Below are 23728 nucleotides of genomic sequence, written 5' to 3'. Positions count from 1 at the left end.
TCCTTCACCACTTCCTACGACGCGGACCTGTTTCCTTCCCTTCCAATAGCATTTTAGGATTGCAGATGCCTCAATCTAATCGGTATAAACAGTTCCCACACTCCGGACAGCTCGCATTGACTACTTCCTTCACCACTTCCTATGTCCCGGACATGTTTTCCTCCCTTCTCATAGAATTTTAGGAATGCAGATACCTTAATCTAATCGTCATAAACAGTTTACACACTCCAGACTGCTCACCTTTATTACTTCCTTCACCACTTCCTACGTCACGGACCTCAAGCTAGTGTCGTAGCCTAATTTGATTATATTTATGATCCATACCGTTTCTGTTCTAATATCTGTGGAATAATGCTATCAGCTATTTCTTTATTTAATGCATTCAAAAGTCAACAGCTGATCATATGTCTTTGTTTATGTGTCAAATACTGCTTCCATAAGGATTACATTGAAACTTTGAGACCCAGTGGGGCGGATTCCTGAGAGACTTTTTTTAACGCCATAGATGTTAGCACTCACCGATATGGTCTTTATCACCATGCAAAATTTGAAAACATTGATTTAGCCGTCTAGGAGGAGTTTGCGTATTACGAAATGCATAAGAGTCGACGTATAAGAGCTTCGCTCAATGAATACTCATAAGGTTAACATGGGGAACTATAGAGCCACTGGGGCGGAGCCCGAAAGGATTTTTGAGATAAGAATTTTTATGCCTAAATGTTAATCGGGAATGTGAGCTATCATCATGCCAAATTTCAGCAAAATCCGTCCAGTGGTTAATGCGTTCACTTGTCACAAACATACATCCATACATCCAAACTTTCTCATTTATAATAGGCCTATTAGTAGGATAGAACTTATTAAAATTCTACATATGCTACCTATGATGCTACCTATATTCCGATCAATGAAAACCAAATAAATAATGACAAAGCAAAATATAATAATTTCAACCAAGCAATTTGCAAAGCAACCAAGGTATGTGACTATCAATCAGTGTCTGAAGTGGACGACAAAAAGTTTCACCAAACGACCAAACTAAACAGCCAAAATAAAAATAAAATCATTGTACTCAGCTGCATGGTGTACCCTAGAAAAGCCAGCCAATTTAATTTGTTTAAAAATTGTTGACATCGACATCTGTCCTCGTCCTGTTTGCTGTTGATTGTTGTTGATGTGTCCGATATTTTAGGTTAATTAACCAACTAAGTTAACAGATAACAGAAACAAACAAAGTGTTGAAAACAAAGTCTAAATTAATTCTTAAGTTAATATGATTCTTCATCAGATTTGGTGATCGTGGGGTTTGATCTTTGATTATTCGGTGTTATGATGTTGATAAACTTATTTTTCATTTCCAAGGATTAATATTTTTATAGCCTAGCCTTTGAAATCATATGTGTTCTTATGTGTATTCTTACGTTGGGCTTCGACATAAATGTTTAAAGAACTATCTTTTACTCTTTATTTTCAAAATGCCATTTTATGCTGTAGCTAATGGAAAAGTCCCTGGAATATACAATTCTTGGTGAGTTGACTTTTTACCATAATCGTATTTCATTGGCCTAGCCTATGTTACAGTAGGGTAGGCCTAAGTTGGGTACAGTTTCTTAACTGGGCTATACTAATATTGATTGAAACTATCGAATTGAAAATATTGATTAATAATCGATATTTTAAAATATATCTATTATAAAATTTATCTATCATAACCTAACCTAACCAACCAAACTTGCTGATGGTGAAAAAATTGCATGAAGGTTTACTAATTGAATCGATAGTTTCAATCAATATTAACATAGCCCAGTTAAGAAACTGATTGCATGAAGGATTACTAATCGAATCGATAGTTTCAATCAATACAGTAGAGTCCCGCAAACTCGGCACTCGATAACCCGGCAGTCTGGATAACTCGGCTATCACCTGGCTTAGATAATTAGTGATTTTTGAGTCCGAGTTAAACATAGACTAAAGCTAGCTCATGTCAAATCATTCACAACTCGTACCAAGGATTTGTTGTACTATATCTGATGACTTAATACTGACTTGTAATATAAATAAAAAAAAAGGCGGGTAAAAAGATTTAAAATTGTATTGTTCTTATTTTTAACCCTAGTTCCCGATAACCCGGCATTTCACAAACTCGGCACCCTTCCAGTCCACATTACGCCGAGTTTGTGGGACTCTACTGTATTAGCATAGCCCAGTTAAGAAACTGTACACCCTAAGTTATTATAAGTAGGCCAATTTAATCAAAATCTGATGATTTTTAACAAGAGTTTTATGGATTTGAACTGGTGATGTTTTTGGCCTCTTCGGTAAAATACCGGTAGGCTACTTATGTTTTTTCACCATAGGCTACTTAGGCCTACACGTGAAGTGAATGGTGTACATAATAAGGTGTATAATTAAATACAGTATATAATACATTAGTGCTGTACGGTATACATTTTTGTGTAGGCTATTCATACTGTTTTAATGCTCTGGTATTGTGTTTTTGACGAGTTGCAAGCTTCGAAAATGTTGTCTCCGCAACAAAAAATGTCGACCAGCTACTGAGTAGGCCTAATTTAACTGTTGGACTAATGAACAGAGGCATGTAAAACCTATTTTGGTCTTTAAGAAATAGTCCAGGGGCCAAAAACATGAAATTTGGTTTATTTTTCACCAGTGGCAGTCTAAAAATGGTCCTTGCAGTTTCGGATTGTGATGCACTTTGCCTAACTAATTGACTGGACTCAACATCTAGATTCAAGATGTTTTATTTTCTCTTTTAAAATATTCACATCATTTTACAAACACGTGAAATTGTCAACTGAAAAAACACAATAACCCTTATACCATTGTCAAACTATACCAAAAATCAAATATTAAAGGTTCATCATCAGACAAATCTTTCATGAGGGTCGTCCACGAAGAAACCACCATCAGGGCTTGGCGTGATAAGTAGTGGGAGTAGCTCCGCCATTCTCACATCGGCGTGCACAGCCCAGCCGTTCAGTACGCTTTTAAGTTCTAACTGTGCTAGAGAGAGCATCGTACGGTTCCACGTTCTGCTGATATAATAACCTAAAAACATGAGAGCCGTCTAAGAAAATTCTGCCAAGTATGAAGTGTGAAGTGTGTGGTGTAATAAGATTTCTGTGGTTGAAGAATCACATAGGCTAGCAGCTGAAATTCATCGTGAATTATGTGCCGTGTATGGCCCAAACATTATGAGTGAAGGTATAAACTGTCAATAGGTTCTTTTTTTTAAATGAAAGAACGAACATTCATGATGAAGATCGGAGTGGTAGGCCATCTCTTGACACTGTTGATTGGATGAACAGACTGAACGAGAAAATTCGTGAAAACTAGAGCTTCACAACCTCAGAGCTTTCCGGGAATTTCCCTGGAATTTCTCGAAGTCTGTTGCATGAGATAGTGTCAGAAAAACTTGGCTCTCACAAGTTTTGTGCTCATTGGATTCCAAAAGTGCTCACCGACGATCGCAAAATGAAAAGAATGAGTTCTGCCATAGACTTTCTCACTTGGTATATGACGTTGAAGGAGACACCTTTTTGAACAGGATCTTTACTGGAGATGAGACTTGGTCAGCCTATGTGAATGCCGAAACAAAACAATAAATGCAATGTGGCCATTCTGCTTCACCTAGCAAGTTAAAGATAGCTCGCCAATTTTTTTCAGCGAGAAATATGATGGCTACAGTTTTTGGTAGGCTAATGCTAAGGGCATCTTACTCGAAGTTGAACTTATGGAGCGTGGTACGACTATTACATCTGCAGCTTATTGTGAAACCTTAAAACGGCTACGACGAGCAATTCAAAACAAGCATCATGGTCTTTTTAAATAAAAAATAAAATAAATATTCTCTATATTCTTTACCTTGATTGAATCGATTGATTTTCTTCAAACGCAAATTATTCACGCCTGTACGAAATTTAATTTATTATTCCATAAAGGTGTGAAAACATCAAAAAGTTGCCCCCTGGTGGGGTTTGAATTAATTTAATTTACCTTAATTAGACTTATGACAATAGACAATATGAGGATATACAATCCTACAGAGCCGCACAGTGCAATAAAAGATGTTATAAGAGTGGGCCAGTGTAATTAAATTACCTCAGAAGTCCGTTGGTGGGCCATGAGAGATCTGGTTGATGTCCACCTTCAAACACCTTCCTGAGCTTAATACTATAGCTTAATAATACTATCACTTCTTAATGTCAATTAAATATGCTTGTTTAATACTCTTTGAAAGGAAACGTTTGGAACTGGTGAATGATATTATTATGAATTGATGATTCTGTGTAAGTTAAGATATTGCAAATAGTAAGGATTGAAATATACTGATTTAAACTTAATTGTTTTTTCAATTCAGTTTAATAAATAATTTATATATTGTCGTGGATGACTATAGTTTTGGGGTTAAAACCCCATTTTCAAATCTTCTCTTCAGTTGTCATATGTCAAACATATTCTCTTCCACAAGCCGTCGCCAAAATTACTTCATACATACACATACAAAAACATTTATAATACAAAAACATGTACATGCGCGTGAGGCCGGCCAAGGACAAAACCGGACTGCGGGATTTGGTTTATGTATTATAAATTTTTTCTTATGTGTTTATGTGTAGGCCTATTTATGGACAACGGCTTGTGCAAGAGAATATGTTTGACATATGACGACTGAAGAGAAGATTTGAAAATGGTGTTTTAACCCCGAAATTATAGTCATCCACGACAATATAGGACTGATTGACAACAGGTTAGTAACCTCATTTTATGTTAAAAAATAATATTCAAGTATTCAGAATTTATACCACAAACTTAACCTTCATTGCAATGTGGCAATTTTAATAAATAATTTTCACTCTGGATTTGTGACCATGTGACTACAACTGACCAACTAAGACATGAAATAATCAGACCAAATGTGACATGATTGTGCAAACTATAGAATGAATTATAATTGTGAGAAGCGGCAGATTGGCAGTAAGTTACTAAACTATTTCTAAATCACAAACAATACAAAACATTTAGGGCTTACGTACACATGTCGACACATTTAACACTCATACCGACGAAGATTCACACATGTACAAACATTTAAAAACTGACTCGGAGCATTTGTCTGACCGAGCGGAATTTTCACGACAACGGTTTTTTCACAAGTAGGACTTAACAATTCTTTTGTTTTCGAGCTGGCGTTTTTGATTCAATTGAAAAGACCGTCACGACAATTTACGACTCGATAAGAAATTTACATTTGCGATCGATTTGATGCATGTACAAATTACCTCACGAACGCAACAATCAATCCGGAAATCTCAACTGTCTCAACTTAAAACTAGTAAAACACTTCCCCCAATCGCAGTTTGGCGAAATTTTGACAATTGCGATCATTTGATGCATGTACAATTTTCACCCAAACTGAAATATCCGAGCTACGAATTAGATAAAGATAAAATTGTTGTTGATGGCGCTGCTACGAGTGAAGTTTTGCGCTTGGCATAGTTTCAGTCCTTCGCTCTCATATCAATCCACGTTACGTCATGGTTGGACGGACTTGTCCGTTGCCTTGGCGCGGATTTTAAACCTTTGGATTTAAAATCGGCACATTTTCTGACATAGCTAGCATTTTGTTTTTCCATGACAAAGTTCGCCCTCACACAGCACAAAGAACAACTGAACTTCGGAAAAGTTCATATGGGACATTTTGACTATATTGACTATATTTGAATATGATGTTTGACTATTTAATTGTATAATTTTAGGGAGGAATGCCAATCTCAAACAAAAGGGTTTCCTCAGGCCAAGTATAAAAAATTTAGTACTGAAAATGAAGCCAAGAAATTTATGGAAACAAACACAATTAATAGCTCAAACCTCCTCTCCATTGCTACTGCTGTAGAGAATATTAATCTTCCAGAACTAAAACCTCTTGGTAAATATTCATCCCAAACATTACTCAAACAAGACAAATTAAGTATGCTTGCCGAAAAACTTGACCAATTCATGGAACAAACAAACAAGAAACTGGATGAACTCGCCAAGAGACTGGACAACTTTGAGGCATGTTGTGCTAAGTAAGTAATTTTATTGTTATAAAATAAATGTCTGTTTTGGTGTTTTTGTACCTTAGACCCTCTTCTCCGTCACTGACTATTGTTGGATAGATTTACCAACCCAATTACATTCATAAAATAAAATGATACCAAAAAGCTGATAGGCCTATCCAAAATTATAGATGACAGCAATAGCTGGCAAACTTATGTAAGTTTGAGTATTGACTTTTGGATACACTGCAGTAGACATCCCATCTATATGTAACAGTGGTTGCCAGTTTTTTATCCAAAAAGAACAGTGCTGTCCCGTGGGTGGGGACCGGGGCGACCCCCGCGGTCAGGGGTACTTGGGTTGCGTCGCGAGTGCCACGGCAAAAGTAGGCCTAATACAACAAATTTAAAAAAAATTAAGTTAGATGTACATTTAACGCAATTTATAAAGTTATGTATAACTGAATTTTGAATACTACGTTGTATGCATTTATTGAACGAATACATATTATTTGACACCAATCATCTATTCTTACAATTCAGTTTTAAAAATCTTTAAAGTACAACTAAAGCTAGAGTTCTACTGGACTGATTTTATTAATTAATGGGTCGTTGGAAAGGTTAAGTCGTGTAGATTTGCAAATAATTATGAAAGTTTGTTTTTGTTATGATTTATGTTGAAAAGTTTAAAAAAACATGTTTTCCATAAGAAATACATTGAAAACGGTGTTTTTCACACTTTTTATTTGTGTGCGACTTTTAGCTGCCATTTTTGAATATTTCCAAGAAGTGCATGGTATCAATTTGTAGGAAATTTTATTCTCTTTCAGAATATCACCTTCCACTTTGGTCGATTTCCTCACCATTTAAAAGTTATTTGCAAAAAATCTAAGCAACCTTTTGGGATATTTTTGTTAAACTTTGTACAACTAAACCTAGAATTCTACTGGACCAATTTTGTTAATTAATGGGTCATTAGAAAGCCTAACTCATGTAGATTTGCAAATAATTATTAAATTGTGATTTTATTAAATATTTGTGGTGAAAAAGTTAAAATAACAAAAATACATTAAAAACTGCTATTTTCAAGTTTCTGTTTTCAAGTTTTTGTAGCCAGCTTTTGGCTGCCTTTATTAAGTATTTTCAAGAAATGCATAGTAGTTATTTGTAGTAAATTTTATTCTCTTTCAGAATATCACATTCACATTCATTACTTAATGGGTTGTTGAAAAGCCTAATTTGTGTAGATTTGCAAATAATTATGAAAGTTTGATTTTATTAGATATTTGAGGTGAAAAAAATAAAATAAAAAATAATACATTTAAAACTCCTTTTTCCATGTTTATATTTCCAATTTTATATTTGTAGCCAACTTTAAGGCTGCCTTTATTGAGTATTTTCAAGAAGTACATGATAGTAATTTGTAGGAAATTTTATTCTCTTTCAGAATATCACCTTCCACTTTGGTCGATTTCCTCACCATTTCAAAGTCATTTGCAAAAACGTTAAGCAACCTCCAAATTTATAGTAGTGAGAAAATACTGAATTAAAGATGTTGTTGTTAAGCTTTGTACAATTAAATCTACAGTTCTACTGAACCGATTTTATTAATTAATAGGTCATTGGATAGCCTAATTTGTGAAGATTTGCAAATAATTATGAAAGTACTGTTGAGTTTGCAAGCAAGATCGTTTGGCTATAAATCGATGATAAATAACTCAATTTTTTGAACAATTTGTGTTGGTCGTGATTTAGCTGTGTGCTTTAATGAAATGGAAGCTGGTATTTCAATGAAGGTTCTTAGGTCAAAACAAATAGAATAACGTAATTAGAATTAAGTAAATATATCTATGAAACTAAATTCCATATTCAAGATATAATCAAATTTATATTTTCTGATTTAGCGATACAGTATCTTGAACTTAACTGATTAAATCTATCAATATCTCAAGTGAAAGCCTTTGAAGTATTTTAAGATAAAGACATATGAAATAACTTAAATTAAAATATAGTTACGTATCATTGATTGCAGATAGGTACTAAAAAGATTGTAATTATTGTTGATTTGTGATTCAGCAGTGTGCTTTAGGTAGTCCGATCTTAATAATCAATAGCTCAAATGAGAGCTGGTATTTCACTTAAGGTTTTTAGACCAAAATGTATAATGTAATTAGAACTGCTCTGCTGGAATACATTGTTAATTGAAGTGAAAAAAAAATTCTTTCGTCGAGTAATACATTAGATAAATTAATGATGATGCTTGATGACAAATATGTGCTTGCATAGCTTTAAGATCAAAATTATGAAAATCGGTCGGGTAGAAGAGCTAACACGACTCGGAAAAGAAAAACCATTTATTTTTATAGATGGCAATAATTAGTTTACCAGTATGCATAATCTAATCATACGAAACATGTGTTAATAATTCAACAGCTTATTGTTATATTGTTATCTAATTAATTTTTCTTTGATTAAATGTTGTTAACAATTTGCATTTGTGTTTAAAGTGTGTTCCTTATGTTAATTGTGTGATTCTAATGTTATGTGCTTAAACTGTACCATTAATATTAGTGAGTAAAGTGGTGTATCGATTTCATAACCATTATTTTACTAGAGACCGTTGTATTTAACCACAACGGGCACTGTTGCTAGTTTTATATATTTGCAAAGTTTTCCCAGTGTCGCTCTGTACACAATGAGTAGATGCAATGTTTTATTTTTATTTCACGCCGACGGCCGACCTTGGGCCTCTGACGATGACTAACGCTAGAGACAATTATACCTCAAATATGCACGTGTTGACGTGTCGCCCCTCTGCCACCCTCCACCGGCTTCTCCAATAATTGCACTAAGAGCTTTATTAACTTATACACCAGTGCAGTGACTGTATAGTAACATATACAGGGTGTTCCAAAAAGGTGGGGGTCATAATTTACGTAGTGATTCCTTGGATCAAAATAAAGAGAATATCAAGAAAAACATTTTACAAAATCGCTTTGTTTACCAGATCTGCCATTTTGTATTTTTTACACAAACATTTTTATCTGTTGAAGTTTTTCAACCGATCTTTATGAAACTTGGTAGGTATGTATGTTAAGATAAAAGAGACCCATGTTAGGGGGAAAAATCATCATGAGAGGAGGGAGGGGGGGCCTGAAAACATCCCACCCCGGGCTCTAATAAACCACGCACTGGTCCTGAAAAAGAACATAGTTGTATGATCCAGTCACAGGTCGCACTAGTATTTATATTCTATATCCTACCTCATTTTTTGTCACAGAGATAGTATTTTAGTATCTTCCTATAAGTTTTAATTGGTTTAAAAACCTGCATATTCAATAGAAATTATTAATTTATATCAACACAATATGTCGGTGATATAAATTACAGACCGGCGATATAAATTGGTGAGTTAATTCAACTACGTCCATATTGACAAGAAAACCTGGTGACAGAATATAAATAGATACATCATTACTGTTTCATATTCCAATTTTCTAATAAATACCCAGTTTATCCTTATTTTCCTATCTCAACAATCAGCACATTGAGCACATATCCCTTTAGCACCCTTTAGTTCTCCTCCTGACATTATGTGATCAACCAATTAATTTATGTTTTAGCTAAGTCATATAATTTTAAAGTATATATTTTTTGATTTTCAGAGGATCTTCTGAGGGAAAAAGGAAAAATGATCAAAACAGTAGTTCTGATGAATTTAGTGAATCTAAGAAAAAGAGGTTTGTATTTCAAGTTTATTCAATTAAAGCAAAGCATTACTGTTGATATATATGTCAAATGTCAGTTTTAAACACAGTTCTATAAACCCTATGTATGTATTACGAGTGTTCTTTGTAAACTTAGTTCCCATCATGCTCTCTTCGCAGCAAGCAGGCTTGTTCAAATTTGAGACCAAAGTTGTGTTTCCTACGTCATCCACTGCTATTCTAGTGGGAACCCATATGGAATGATTAGTGTTGTCATCGTATTCGAAAACATGATTTGATTGTTTGCTGTGATTAGACTTGAAATGTGGTCCCAGTCGTCTACCGCTATAGAACTACTATAGAAAAATGTTATAAATACAAAAGTTGTAGGAAAACTAACCAGAAATAAAACAAAACAAATTGCAGCTCGATAGCTTACATGTCATTCGAATTATGATCAATTAAGTAAAACACTGCAATTTCTATTTTTGGAGGGGGGTGGGGGGGGGGGAAAGCTCAAGGGTTAGAAGTGGGGACTTTTGGGAAAATACACCTCTCATGTGGTTCTATCACATATAAAAAATCCAGCTTTCCACCATTTAGTTGCGAAAAAGAGTGTTTTATTGCATTCACTGGGCTATAATGATGTTGTTTACCAAGAAGTCAATTGATTTTAAACACTACTACACTACTAAACCGTACTGTACTAAACACTACTGTATTTTTTGCTTTAAATCCATAACATTTGTAGTCATTCTGCAGTCACCGTTTTTATGTAGCTGTAAGTCTTTTTGAAAAAAAATTGTGGACGCCTTAACAAAGGGTGCCTTGGCTTGCCAACAGCGAAGAAAGGCATTGTGTGAAATATGACTGTTTAACTTGATACACACAACCTTGCTGTTGTGAACCTTAATTCTCGTTGCAGTTTGAATTGCTAGAAAAAAATAAACACGCCCCCATTGAAACCATTGTTTCCTCTAGCTAGAACACACTGTTAAGTGTTAACTACCTCTGCCCCAGCAAATCTGCAGACTAAGTGCAGGCCTATTTGCCTGATATAATATTCCTTAAAACATTTCCTTAAAAATGTCCAACATGTTCCCTTTTGTTAAATAAACATTTGATAACAACATAAGTATATTCAATTTTAAATTCTTATTGCTTGTTATAAGGTGACGTTTATAAAATCGACAACAGGTCAAAAGTTATTCAATCCATTGTTATATTTTGTGAAAATAAAGAAAATAAAAAGACTCATCCATTCACTAAAAAAAAGGTTATTGCAAATTTATTTCCAATGTGTAATAAATGCATTTTGTTTCAGACTGTTGGAAACAGACAGTGTAGATGAGTTAGGGGAAAGGAGAAGTACAAGGAATAAATCCAATAGTGCAAACGGAAGTGTTGAAGAAGTAGATTACCCATGGCGGGGTAACAGTAATTCTTCACATGATGGCTTCATCATTGATCCTGATGGGTTTACTGTGGTGTACACAGATGGCGCTTGTTCCAACAATGGCAAGCGTGGAGCTAAAGCCGGAATTGGGATTTGGTTCAACCATGAACATCCGTTGTATGTATTCTATTTGCCACGTTAAAAGTAATCTAGCAAATTAAGCTTGAAGTCTGTAACTATAGTCTTAATTGTATGATATAGCTTTTGGATCACTGTACTATTTCATTAGAGTACAGTAGTTTTCAAACGGATCTGTAAACATTCAGACAAACATATACAGACATCAAAACCACTTTTTTTATTCAGAGGGTCCCAAAACAGACGATATTTCCATTAAAAAAACTAGAAAATTTTGACAAAAACAATACTTTCTACATATACAATGCACAGGCAGAAAAGTAAAAACATATCGGCCATTGGGGTGCACTCTTATAACAAAGTTGATATTGAGAGTATTATATAGATAACGTACACATATACCTCTTCAATTTTGCCATACAAAATAACTTTATAATTATAGGGTCTTATCCATAACTTATAAGTGACCGGTACACCTAAACATCAGAGTTTTTATTTTTTTAATTTTGTGTGATATACATTTTTTAAACAGAAAAAGGACAGGAGTTAGCTAGGGTCAACTCTTTTTGTTGTGGAATTTGGTCAATCTTGTGATTATACTATTTATTGTAGTTGCATTTAAAATTTGTTAAAACAAGCTAGTTATCTGATTAAAAAACATATAATTTTGTCAATTATGTTGCAGTAATGTGGCTGCTCCAGTGCAGGGTAATGCAACAAATAACAACGCTGAGATTCAAGCTGCTACTCGAGCCATTCACCAGGCAGCCCTAGCTGGTAATTTGAAGTCTTATTACATTGCAGTTTTAATAAAAACGTCTTACTGTATTACAGCCACAAAAGAGTAGGTTAGATTACACAAGTTTTTAACAACTAAAATGTAAAAAAACACACTTTATTAAGTACAGTATGAAGATTTCAGTAGCCTAATAAAGTAATAATATAAAAGTGTTTATACATAAACAAATAGATGTATCAAAATACAAATTAACAAGGAATTTATAGCTAAAAACATTAAGCCAGTCAGATATTTGATAATAACCAAATATATTTTGAGTTTTACAAAGTTGCATATATTTCAATATTTGGTCCTTTAGTAGGTGTATTTCAGGCATTTTTCAGCATAATACATTAACCAATTTTTTACATTACTCTATAGTATTGTTAACTCCATAGTATTGTTTGCTACTAATAAAGCCATGCATGACAAACGTTATTAATACAAACAAATTGGTTCTATGATATGCAATAGCGTTAAAAAGTTATAAGGTTTACCAACAGGGTGCAGCACTATTATTTTTTTGCATTAATGACAAGAATTGTCCGGTTAAAGAGATGTCATTTCCGCCGAGTGTAGTCCGGTTAAACCAATGTCCGGTTAAAAGGTGTCTGGGAGTCTACTGTAGTGTTATTTCTGATTTCTAACAGTAAGGCCCCAAAGCAGAATGGTTCCTACGTGTCTGCAACGGCCTGTGAAAACCTCAAAATGTGTCCGCAAGCGCTAAAACTAAAAAGCTAAATAATGACTTATATACCGGTATATATATATATATATATATATATATATATATATATTCACTCTTTAGGGCTACTAGTAATATAGTTAAATAAAAAAAGTAAATTTCAATAACTTGTATAGCCTACTTTTAAAACAAAAAACTAAAAAACTATTAAGGGGTAGGCATAATCAGGTTATTTAAATTTACTTTTTTTTAAATACGTATATATATACACATACCTTAACAAGGTCTTCAGAAGTAAAACTTTAAATGTACTATAGTTTCTTTATATAAACACACTATAAAGGGATGGACGGGATTGAAATTTTAGTTCGGGACGGGACGGGACGGGATTTTTATTTCCTTACCGATTTTCGGGACGGGATGGGACAGGATTTTTTTCTGTGCATAAAAAAAGTACTGTATTGCAGTTACCAAAAAAGACATACGAAATCAATTTTTACCATTTGTGGCACTGATCTGTAAAAACCAAAAAATGGGTAACAATTTACAGGTACCTATAGAAACTTGTGACTCGCGGGTCACGGGGTGATCGTCTGTAGAACTCACGGTCACGGCGCGATCGTCGTCATGACTCGCGGTCACGGCGCGATCTTCGGTATGACTCGCGGTCACGGTGCGATCGTCGGTATGACTCGCGGTCACGGCTCGATCGTCAGCATGACTCCGCCATCACGGCATGATCGTCAGTATGACTCCGCGGTCACAGCGCGATCGTCGGTAGGACTCTGCGGTCACGGCGCGATCGTCGGTAGGACTCCGCAGTCACGGGGTTATCGTCGGTATGACTCCACGGTCACGGCGCGATCGTCGGTATGACTCGCGGTCACGGTGCGATCGTCGGTAGGACTCCGCGGTCACGTCGTGATCGTCGGTATGACTCGCCATCATGGCATGATCGTCATTATGACTCCGCGGTAACGGCGCGATCGTCGGTATGACTCGCGGTCACGGCATGATCGTCGGTATGACTCGTGGTCACAGCGTGATCGTCGGTAGGACTCCACGGTCACGGCATGATCGTCAGTATGACTCCGCGGTCACGGCACGATCGTCGGTAGGACTCCGTGGTCACGGCGCGATCGTCGGTAGGACTCCGTGGTCACGGCGCGATCGTCGGTATGACTCGCGGTCACGGTGCGATCGTCGGTAGGACTCCGCGGTCACGTCGTGATCGTCGGTATGACTCGCCATCATGGCATGATCGTCAGTATGACTCCGCGGTAACGGCGCGATCGTCGGTTGGACTCCGCGGTCACGGCGCGATCGTCGGTATGACTCGCGGTCACGGCATGATCGTCGGTATGACTCGTGGTCACAGCGTGATCGTCGGTAGGACTTCGCGGTCACGGCGCGATCGTCGTTATGACTCCGCGGTCACGGCGTGACTGTCGGTATAACTCCGCGGTCACAGCCCGATCGTCGTTATGACTCGCGGTCACGGTGCGATCGTCGGTCCAATAATCGCGGCCACGGCGCGATCGTCGTTATGACTCCGTAAATGTGTCCGCAGGCCCGCGTTTCTCGGCGTTTCGTGTCCGCGACAATGTCGCTCGTTGTTCTGCTTTGGGGCAGTAAGGTTTGCTAGTTAATTGTTTTGAATAAATAATCGTGCATTAAATAATTAAATGATTAAATGAACATGGCGGCCATTTCAGATAAAAGTATTAGAGGCTGTTTGGGAGCTCTGTATTAGCGCTAGTCCGCGACTAAGAACCGGATATTTCCGGTATTTAGGCTGCCGCCTAGAAAACGGGTTTGGGAGCTCGGGATCAGTTAGGCGCACGCCTAACTTGTGCAGGGATAATCTCGCGCCTAAATATTGTTGGTTTGGGAGTCAAGTAGACTTAGGCGCCAGCCTAAGAGATAGTCTCGGTTGGTTTGGGAGACCAATTTCGGGACTAAGAAATATATTTTCGTCATAAAAATTAGTGAGTTTAGTCCCCAACTTTAGTCCTGCCAGGGGGCAGGTCTAAGTCGACATCATGCCGGTATTACCTCATTAGCAAGTTGATTGTTTACATATTAACTAAAAGAATGTTATATAGTACTGTAATTCGTTATTAAATTCCGAACAATTTCATTACTCTCAAAGTATATTTGATAAAAGTTTTTTTTTAGGTTTCTGTTGTTCAAAATAAAACAAAAATCTTGCAGAAAGCTAAATTTAACAAAAGATTATTTGGTTTTTGTTTTACTGTTAACTGCAATATAATTAAGGTACGGGTGCTTATACTGTATAGCCAAACTCTCAGTTGAAAGAAATTCCATTTAGGGTCCATATCTATGGACCCTAAATTGAATTTCTTTCAACTGAGAGTTTGGCTATAAGTACCCGTACCTTAATTATAAATATTTTATTATCTAGGAAAAAATTAGCAATCGCATGCATATCCCCTACTCACCCCCTACGAAAGAGTGAAGAAATAGTAAACAAAACATAAAAAACTGCAAATAGCTCACAGTCATAATAGTTTTCTTTTAATAGCGTTGTGATTGAGCTCAGTTCAGTGTCGTTGACCAAGTGCTAGTTACATCAAAATGGAGTACCTAGATTATTTGGAGTAGCCTATAAGAAAATATATACAGTATATCAATAACCCGCCACAGAAAACCTGCAGACTAAGCGAATTTCCAAATAACCTAATAGGACTTTCAATTAATTTTTTTTAAATAACTTAAGGTTTAACAAGTACCTAAAACTACCCACGTGTAGGTATAATGCTACAGGGAGGGTAATTAAGTGTGTTTTTCACCAAAATATTAACAGGTTTATAAAAAATAAATAAATTTGCCAAGTTTCATCAAAATATATCCATAAATGACCACACTACAACAGTTAACTTATTCTCCATAAGAATCACATGGTGATTTTAAATTTACAACTTTCTGAATAGTCTCTGTAGCCAATAACCGTACACAACATTTTAAGATACTAATTTGTTTTTTATACTCTTTCAAATATTTTAAAAATAAAGATTTATGTTTTAGGGGTTAAAATTGAGAAAAAAACTATTTTTATCCCATAAAACCCCGGGCTCCCATGGTCTGATCATGCTGGTTCCCAAACTCATTAAGGTTTATCGCGCCTTACACTTTCATGCAAAATTTTATCAAAATCAGACAAAAATTACTCACGTTCATGGACGTATATATAATGTATTGGCTATACATAGGCCTATATAAACATTTGAACAAATAGGGCATGTTTTTGTCCTCTAGGGACATCAAAATGGAAAAGTATATCGGTCCCGGAACTAAGGGCTACCTATGGTAATAGCTACTTCCCTATAGGATAATTAGATAAAAGAGTGTCATGTTTAAAATTTTTATAGGTAATTGACAACAAATTTTTTTGTAAGTATTCAAAGATATACCTTTGCTTCACACAATCATAACCTCCGCAATTACTTAAAATACTTTTCATTGTTTTATTTCCGTCAATACCCATATATTATACAGGGCAATTTGCTGTTTAATTTTGAAGCTTTTTATTGCATGAAACCGAGTTTCAGATGTTACCGTTCCACACACAAGGTAATCTTTGTTAAATGATTACCTAATGTTTTTGATCTCTGAAAGAAATCATAATGATTTTCAGAAACCTATGTTGCTCTGTACGTATTTATAAGGTGTAGTACCATAGATAAAACATAGCCGTCATTGAGATGTAAATCAACGATCTTACAAAACTACATTTTTGCAATGGTACAATGCAGAAACTTACACCATAGTCTACTAATTAGCCACCGTTGATATACCAAGATAAAATTGTATCCATCTTAAATTGTTCATCTTTTGTTGTTGTCAACGGTAACGTGCTCTGCAGTGGCCGTTACCAACGTCAAAACCTGAATTCCCCGTGATTCCCTGTCCATCTAGCTGCGCTGCAACTTAGTCGCGACTATACTTGATCTACGACCATTTCAACTTAGGCGCGAGTTCCCAAGCCTGGTTTTTTGTCCGGGGACTAAAGTTAGGCGCGTCCAACACTAGGCGCGTACTAGCTGGGCTCGAGTTCCCAAACCGCCCCTTAATGTTCTTTTCCCGTGGCCTATTAGTGACAATATAAAAGGTCTTAATTTTTCAGGCATAAAAAGACTGAACATTCATACAGATTCCCAATTTATGATCAGCTGTATGACAGATTGGATAAAAAAGTGGAGAAAAAATAATTGGATGACAAGTACTGGAGGGCCAGTGAAAAATAAAGAGCAACTCGTCTTGTTGGATAAGGCAATCAACGGCATGGATGCTGTGAAGTGGGTAAGTAGGTCTTCTAAAACAGATTATGTACATTTAGGTAATAAGTTAGGCCTAACTAGAAGAACGTTTAGGCGCCATTGAAACGTTTAGGGTGCAATAATTAAAATAAAAACTAGGGAAGGATGAGATTGGATTTTTAGTTCGAGAGGAGATATTTTATTTATCATAAAATTTTGAGACGGGATTTCCCTTCTCATACCAAATTCACAAGTCTAAAACAACAGTCTTACTATTTAAGTATCAAGTAACAATTTTTCAGTCTTGTGTTATTTTCAGAATGGTTTTGAAGTGACTTATTTTATTTTGGCTATGTTTACAGTAGTAAAACATGTCTCAAACTGCTTACACTAACAAAACTTCTCATCATTTCCTATGTCAATACAAAAAATTATAAAACAATTAAAGCAATATTTACATGTAAAGAATTATTCATTAAATAAAAACGCCTTCGCAAAGGAACGCAACATCAACACGCTCCTGTATTGCGGGTATTGCATTGACTTTCTGCAGGGTTTGTTTTTTTATTAAATCTCGTATCGAAAAAACCCGACCAAAATATAATCTTGTAGAATGAGATTTAAAATTTCCGAGGGGAAATTTCTAGACCCCTCCATCCCTAAATTTAGTATATCAAAGTGTTTTTCTACGGTTATTGGTAACGGAGAAAATTCAAAGATTGTAAATTAAAAATTTCCATGTTATTCTTATAGAGAATATTGTAAAATATTGTAGTTTTCTTGTTTGATGGGTATTTGATCAAACTTGGCAAATTTATTTATTTTATACTAATTGTTTTTTATCCATACCGAGGACGATCCCATTGGGTTGCGACATTCCAATGACTAACATGTCGCAACCAGAGAGCGCATATTTGCAACTCGCAACATTGCTGGTCAACAGCTGAGATGTAAAATATTATCACGAGTCGGTTATTGTACTTTATTGTAGATATTTTCAATATTGATTAGTTGTCTGTATGGAAATAATTAATTGTTTAAAGAGCATAAAGTAAAGGTTTTGTCTCACAAACCCTAAAAATTCAGTATTTGAAACTACACCAACAGCAGAAAACCACATCTTAGAGAATTCAGAGTGTTTATTTGCAGTTTTGCCAGTTTTTACTAATTATTTTGCCGTCTTTATGGTTACTCTTTAACTTATTTCTAAGAGTACATTCGTCAGTGGAATTCATTAGTTTTGAACAAAAATTCTATTTTCTTAGGCCTAGCACAAAACTGTACAATTTGTCTAACACCAATTAATTAATCAATTAATGGGTAGAGGAAGCTCGATGTCAAATATAGGCCAATAAACTATTAAATATGAGATTAACTACTATAATATCAAGTCTTAGGCCTATACAATGGCTCATGCAGCTTTAATAAAGATAATACTATAAAGATACTATATTTAGATGGAGGATTTTTATTTTGGTAATTTGTTACTGTGTCAGTAAAGCAAGATTATTTAGGCCTGCGATGCTTTTCACTGACTTGAGACGACAGTGTCGTGGGCAAAATATTGTGCAAATAGCATGATAAAATGTTTTATGTATTTGTTTATTACATATTTTACACTGTATTTTATCATCAAAATTTTACGTAGGTCTATGTTTTTTTGTTAACGTCACCTACAAATTTTAAGTTTTTTTTTACCTTATGACAGATAGGTAGACAAATAAAAAAACAATCATTCAAAATTTGGAATCATAACCATAAAGTTATTGAATCTTATCTACTAATATTTCACGCTTAGATAACATAGGTCTGTTTTATGAAGTTTGCTGTAAGATAAGATACATAGACGTTTTTCTGATATTAACTTTAAGCTAATACTTTATAGAGGCACGTTGTAAGTAAATTTGATAACTTTTAATAAAAAAACTTAAAAAAAACGACAATAACTATGAAAAAACTGAAACTGTTAAAAGTGTTTGGTGAATTTTTAAGATTTATATTTCACATACTCTTTATAACTTGGATATGTTTAAATCTTATCTTTGAAGAAGAAGTCATATAGTAAAATGACAGTTATTTAAAAGTAAACATATGAGTTGACCTTAGAAAGAAAATGTCAGTAAATTGTTGTAAAGAGAAAAAAATCACTAATTTTAAAAGTCATAAGTACTTACAAAAAAAGTGTAAGTTTTTAACATATCAATTTGTAATTTATAAAAGTTTAGAGTTTGCCTGTGTGGCTACATAAAAAGTACATCTGTATTCGTAAATACTGTATAAAAACTTCAATCAAATCGAAGGCAAAGCAATTTTGCTATTAGGGCACATTTGGCTTGATCAGTATACCCAAAATTAAAAAATATGAATTTTTTCAATTCACCGCTAATTGTAAAATATATATTAAACTGATTTGCACAAAACATAATTTAAACCCCAAGTATATATTTAAGTAACCACAAGGGCTGTTTAGAAATTTAGGGAATGTTTCCATCTGATGCCGAAAAGTGCAGTCGCGTGCTTCCTAGTACCTACGAGTTTGTCTACTTTTATTTGTTTTGTGCAACAAACTAATGACTCGGGTAGCAGCACAGCGCTTTGATTACGATGAGGACCTTGGATTGTGTGTCACCAGGTTTCTGAGCTCGCATGCGACAGAATCCTATGGCATAGGAATTTTATAGCTCGTCTTCTGCTATGATAAATGGCTTAACTTGTTTGGTGACTATCTAGAACTGTAGTATTATAGTTGCTCTTTCAAAGGCATGATAAACATTTTTTGTTGAACAATTTTTTTTCCAAAACTTTCCTTCCTTCCTGAACAGCCCTTGTATGGTTATTGTTTGATTGATTGACCCTCCATGGTGTTAGGTATCTAGGAGTGTAAGCTATGCCACTGGAAGAAACCAACCCCTCAATCAGATGTGAACATTTTACTAGCCAAAAGTCCCGGAATGTCAGCCTGCAGAGTGTGATCATGTCAATAATTTGCCACAAATTCAAAATATTTTCTGATTACACTTTCAAAATTGTTATCTTTAGCTTAGTTTTTTGTTCCAGACCCACGTGCGAGGCCACATGGGGAACATTGGCAATGAGTGTGCAGACGCCTTGGCTGTCCAGGGGGCAACAATGTATCAGCAACTGTGATATATGTTGCGGTTGAATAAAAATTATATCATTTCAAAAAGTAAGTTGTCAAAGCGTGTTTTATAAATAAACTATGTACTAAATAAACTATGTTGGAAATCATATAGGTATTCTTTACCTCCGTTAGACTCAGATTCCATCCTGTTAAGTAGTTTTTTTGTTTTCACCCGGAACAAAAACACGGACATTAACCACCTCTCCTTTATTTATTCAGTAATAGTATAAACTGAATACTCTTTCAGATATACTGCATTAAATTTCTGCTGTACGAGGTTTATGAAACAACTTGTATTATTAGAGAAAGATTGAGTATAGCTACAATTAATCTCTGTGTAGTGGCTTAGTCTGAAGGTTGCCACACTTGTATACAAAGTTTAATCAAAATGATTGATAGGGAGTGTGCTTATTCCTGAGCTGCTTCTCCACACAGATGACTCCCTCTGTTACATTTTGCTAAGTGTAAAGAAAATAAGGAATAACTAGATAAAAAATAATAGTAGGCTACCCGGCGATCTGGCCCAAAATTGATATTGCGCATGCTCTAGGTAGGGTACTCTCAGCTGGTCTAACCACAACTGATTAGCTGTTGACATTAGTTGACCACGTGACGTCAGTAGGTGTTTGTATTTTGTGGATAAAAAGTGTTGGCCTGACCGGGTTTCGAACCCCGGTCTTTTGAATGGTAGTTGTATGCGTTAGCTGATTGAGCTACAACAGCAGTGTTACGGGTATAGGTTTTATATCGGTAAATGACACCTTGTACCTATATACAGGGTGTGTAAATATTGGAGGTTTGATTTTAACCTATCATTGGAGGTTCACGGGTTCGAATCTAACCTATGTTAGAGGTTCACGGGTTCGAATCTAACCAACCACTAATGGTATTGTAGTGGGAGGTTTATGGGTTCAATCCTAACATATGCTAGAGGTCTATGGGTTTAATGCTAACCTATCATTGGAGGTTCATGGGTTCGAATCTAACCAACCACTAATGGTATTGTATTATAGTGGGAGGTTTATGGGTTCAATCCTAACCTATGCTAGAGGTCTATGGGTTTAATGCTAACCTATCATTGGAGGTTCATGGGTTCGAATCTAATCTATGTTAGAGGTTCACGGGTTCGAATCTAACCAACCACTAATGGTATTGTATTATAGTGGGAGGTTTATGGGTTCAATCCTAACCTAGGTTATATGAATTTATATATGTAACCAAAAGTTAAACAGGTCTATTATACTAGAGTGCTAATGGTGATGGTATAATTATAGTAATGAATGTATAAATATATAAGACTAGCTGTACCCGCGGGCTTTGCCCCGTTTAACTTCATATGTGAGCTCGTTCGCATGGCTCAATCACGTCCTGGTTGAAGTTCGTTCGCTACGCTCACTCACCTTTAGGTTGGAGCTCGTTCGCTGCGCTCACACGTCCTGGTTGAAGTTCGTTCGCTACGCTTACTCACCTTTACGGTTGGAGCTCGTTCGCTGCGCTCACTTGCCTTCAGGTTAGCTCGTTCGCTACGCTACCTCGCCTCCGGGTTGAAGTTCGTTCGCTACGCTCACTCACCTTTTGGTTTCAAATTAGCTGTTGTCAAATATTAAAAAATAATAATAGCGCTGCACTCTGTTGGTAATCCTTGTAACTTTAATGCTATTGAACATCATAGAACAGAACCAACTTGTTTAATTGAAACAGCTGTTATGATTCATTAATTCCATTTAAATATGAGTACTCATTAGGTTAACATGGGAAACTCCAGAGCCACTGGGGTGGAGCCCGAGAGTCCGATCAGAATAAAAACCACTTAGTTTTCCTATTTAATGCCTAAAGAATCAGTGTACCAAATTTCAGCCTCCTAGGTAAGTGGGAAGTGGGAGAATTAGTGATGAGTGAGTGAGTCAGTCAGTCAGTCAGTCAGTGAGGGCTTTGCCTTTTATATATATAAGATAGATTCACTATAATAGATTATATACTATATATTACTTGTACTATATTTTAATATATCTTTTAAACGTTTTAGTCTAAGTTGTTAGAGCTTACAAACTTTTTATCGTGTAGCAGTGATTCTTACTATCTCGGCTGATTACGTGACCTCAAACCAACGCTTTGTTAATCAGTAACAACTGATTATATGACTTTGGATTGTTTTCTACAGCTGTAGCTGTGTAGTTTAGTTTGTTTAGAGTTGGCATCAGTATTACAGCTTCTATTATGGGTAAGTATTAGAAGTAACTATTTATTAAAACTAATACTATTTTGAATTTGTATTATAATACAAATGTATTAACAATAAAGGGTTTTTGAGGTTAAATAAAAACAGTAGATTTTACTCAGAGAAATATATATTTAGTCTATCGGCTATAAATTTTCTACAAAAAGGACATCTATACACTCTGTACGCGCAATTAGGGCACAATGTATGTCCACATGGTTGTAAAGCAACCGTGGGTGCATTTTCCAAGCAAATTTGACACGTTACTGAATTAATTGGGGGATTTGATGGTCGTGGGACTCGTTCTGATATCATAGTGTCTATTTGGTTGGTAGTCTGCCTCAATACACCTTCTAAAGTGTTACGGAGATCCTCCCATAGAGCTGATATAACTGCTGGTTGTAGTCCACATGCATAGGAATAACCTTCTAGTGTATTTCCAGCTAAGTTGGCTATAGTTAGTAGTTCATTCCGTAGTGTTGAGATTCTATCAGCTGCTGCAGCAGGTAGGGTAAATTCCGGGTTATTCATAGACTGAAAGATATTATACAAGAATTAATGTTTTTATCTATTTATATAAAATAGTATAAACCATAAATCAGCTGGCTAGTAAAATTTATTACAGTAGTATACAATAAATCTCTCTCAAGTTGGAGGTAAACAATAGTTAAATTTGTGTGGAAAGTTTATTGTAGTGTAAACATATTAATTTATTTATACTTAATTTCTCTTTAAAGGATACCTACCCTTTGAAGTAACCTCCTGCGAAAGGTTTCAATGCGAGCGCTCTGCCGGCAGCCACGACATTCACGTGTTTCAGGTATAGTTGAAGTAGAATTCTGAAAATAGAAACATATATATTTATTAAGCTGATTAAACAGATAACACAAATCAGAGGTCATATCATATACAATATAATCAGTAGTTGGTAAAACACAGCTACTGCTACCTAATACCACAGTTCATTTGTATAATTTACTATAGTAATTCAAGCATATCTTTATACATTTATTATTATAAACTTGGTAGAAAAACAGAGGTTATGTTACAAGAACACCTAACCTGTAGTTGGCTAGACGCCGGTGCTGTAACCTAGTAGAGAATTTGTAAACTAAGAGTAACATACTGTTAACACTTAATAATAAATTATTAAGTAAAAAGTGAGGTTATGTTACATATACAAAGTCACATAAGTGGCTAACAGTAGTTGGTAGCACTAGTGCTGCAACCTAGTAGAGAATTTATAAACTAATACCTCAACCCTCAGACAACCTCAGATAGTAATCTGTTATGATGAATCTTATATCAAGTTAATCATTATT

General features: G+C 35.4%; 1 protein-coding gene across 1 annotated transcript; it reads left to right on the top strand.

The window, feature by feature from the left end:
* Positions 1 to 1170: 1170 nt before the first annotated feature.
* On the top strand, positions 1171 to 20295 carry LOC128983047 (ribonuclease H1-like). The gene is made up of 7 exons (XM_054402180.1): positions 1171 to 1528; positions 5781 to 6092; positions 9728 to 9802; positions 11094 to 11342; positions 11989 to 12080; positions 16914 to 17089; positions 20104 to 20295. Exons 1-7 carry the CDS (start codon positions 1398 to 1400, stop codon positions 20191 to 20193), a joined length of 1125 nt encoding a protein of 374 aa, XP_054258155.1. The 5' UTR covers positions 1171 to 1397; the 3' UTR covers positions 20194 to 20295.
* Positions 20296 to 23728: the final 3433 nt, after the last annotated feature.

Source organism: Macrosteles quadrilineatus, unplaced genomic scaffold, assembly GCF_028750875.1.
Source record: "Macrosteles quadrilineatus isolate MER2022 unplaced genomic scaffold, UCM_ALF_1.0 Scaffold_1__1_contigs__length_201487025, whole genome shotgun sequence".
Lineage (NCBI taxonomy): Eukaryota > Metazoa > Arthropoda > Insecta > Hemiptera > Cicadellidae > Macrosteles > Macrosteles quadrilineatus.
Note: the sequence above shows the minus strand (reverse complement) of the source record. Positions and strands in the feature narration are given on the sequence as shown.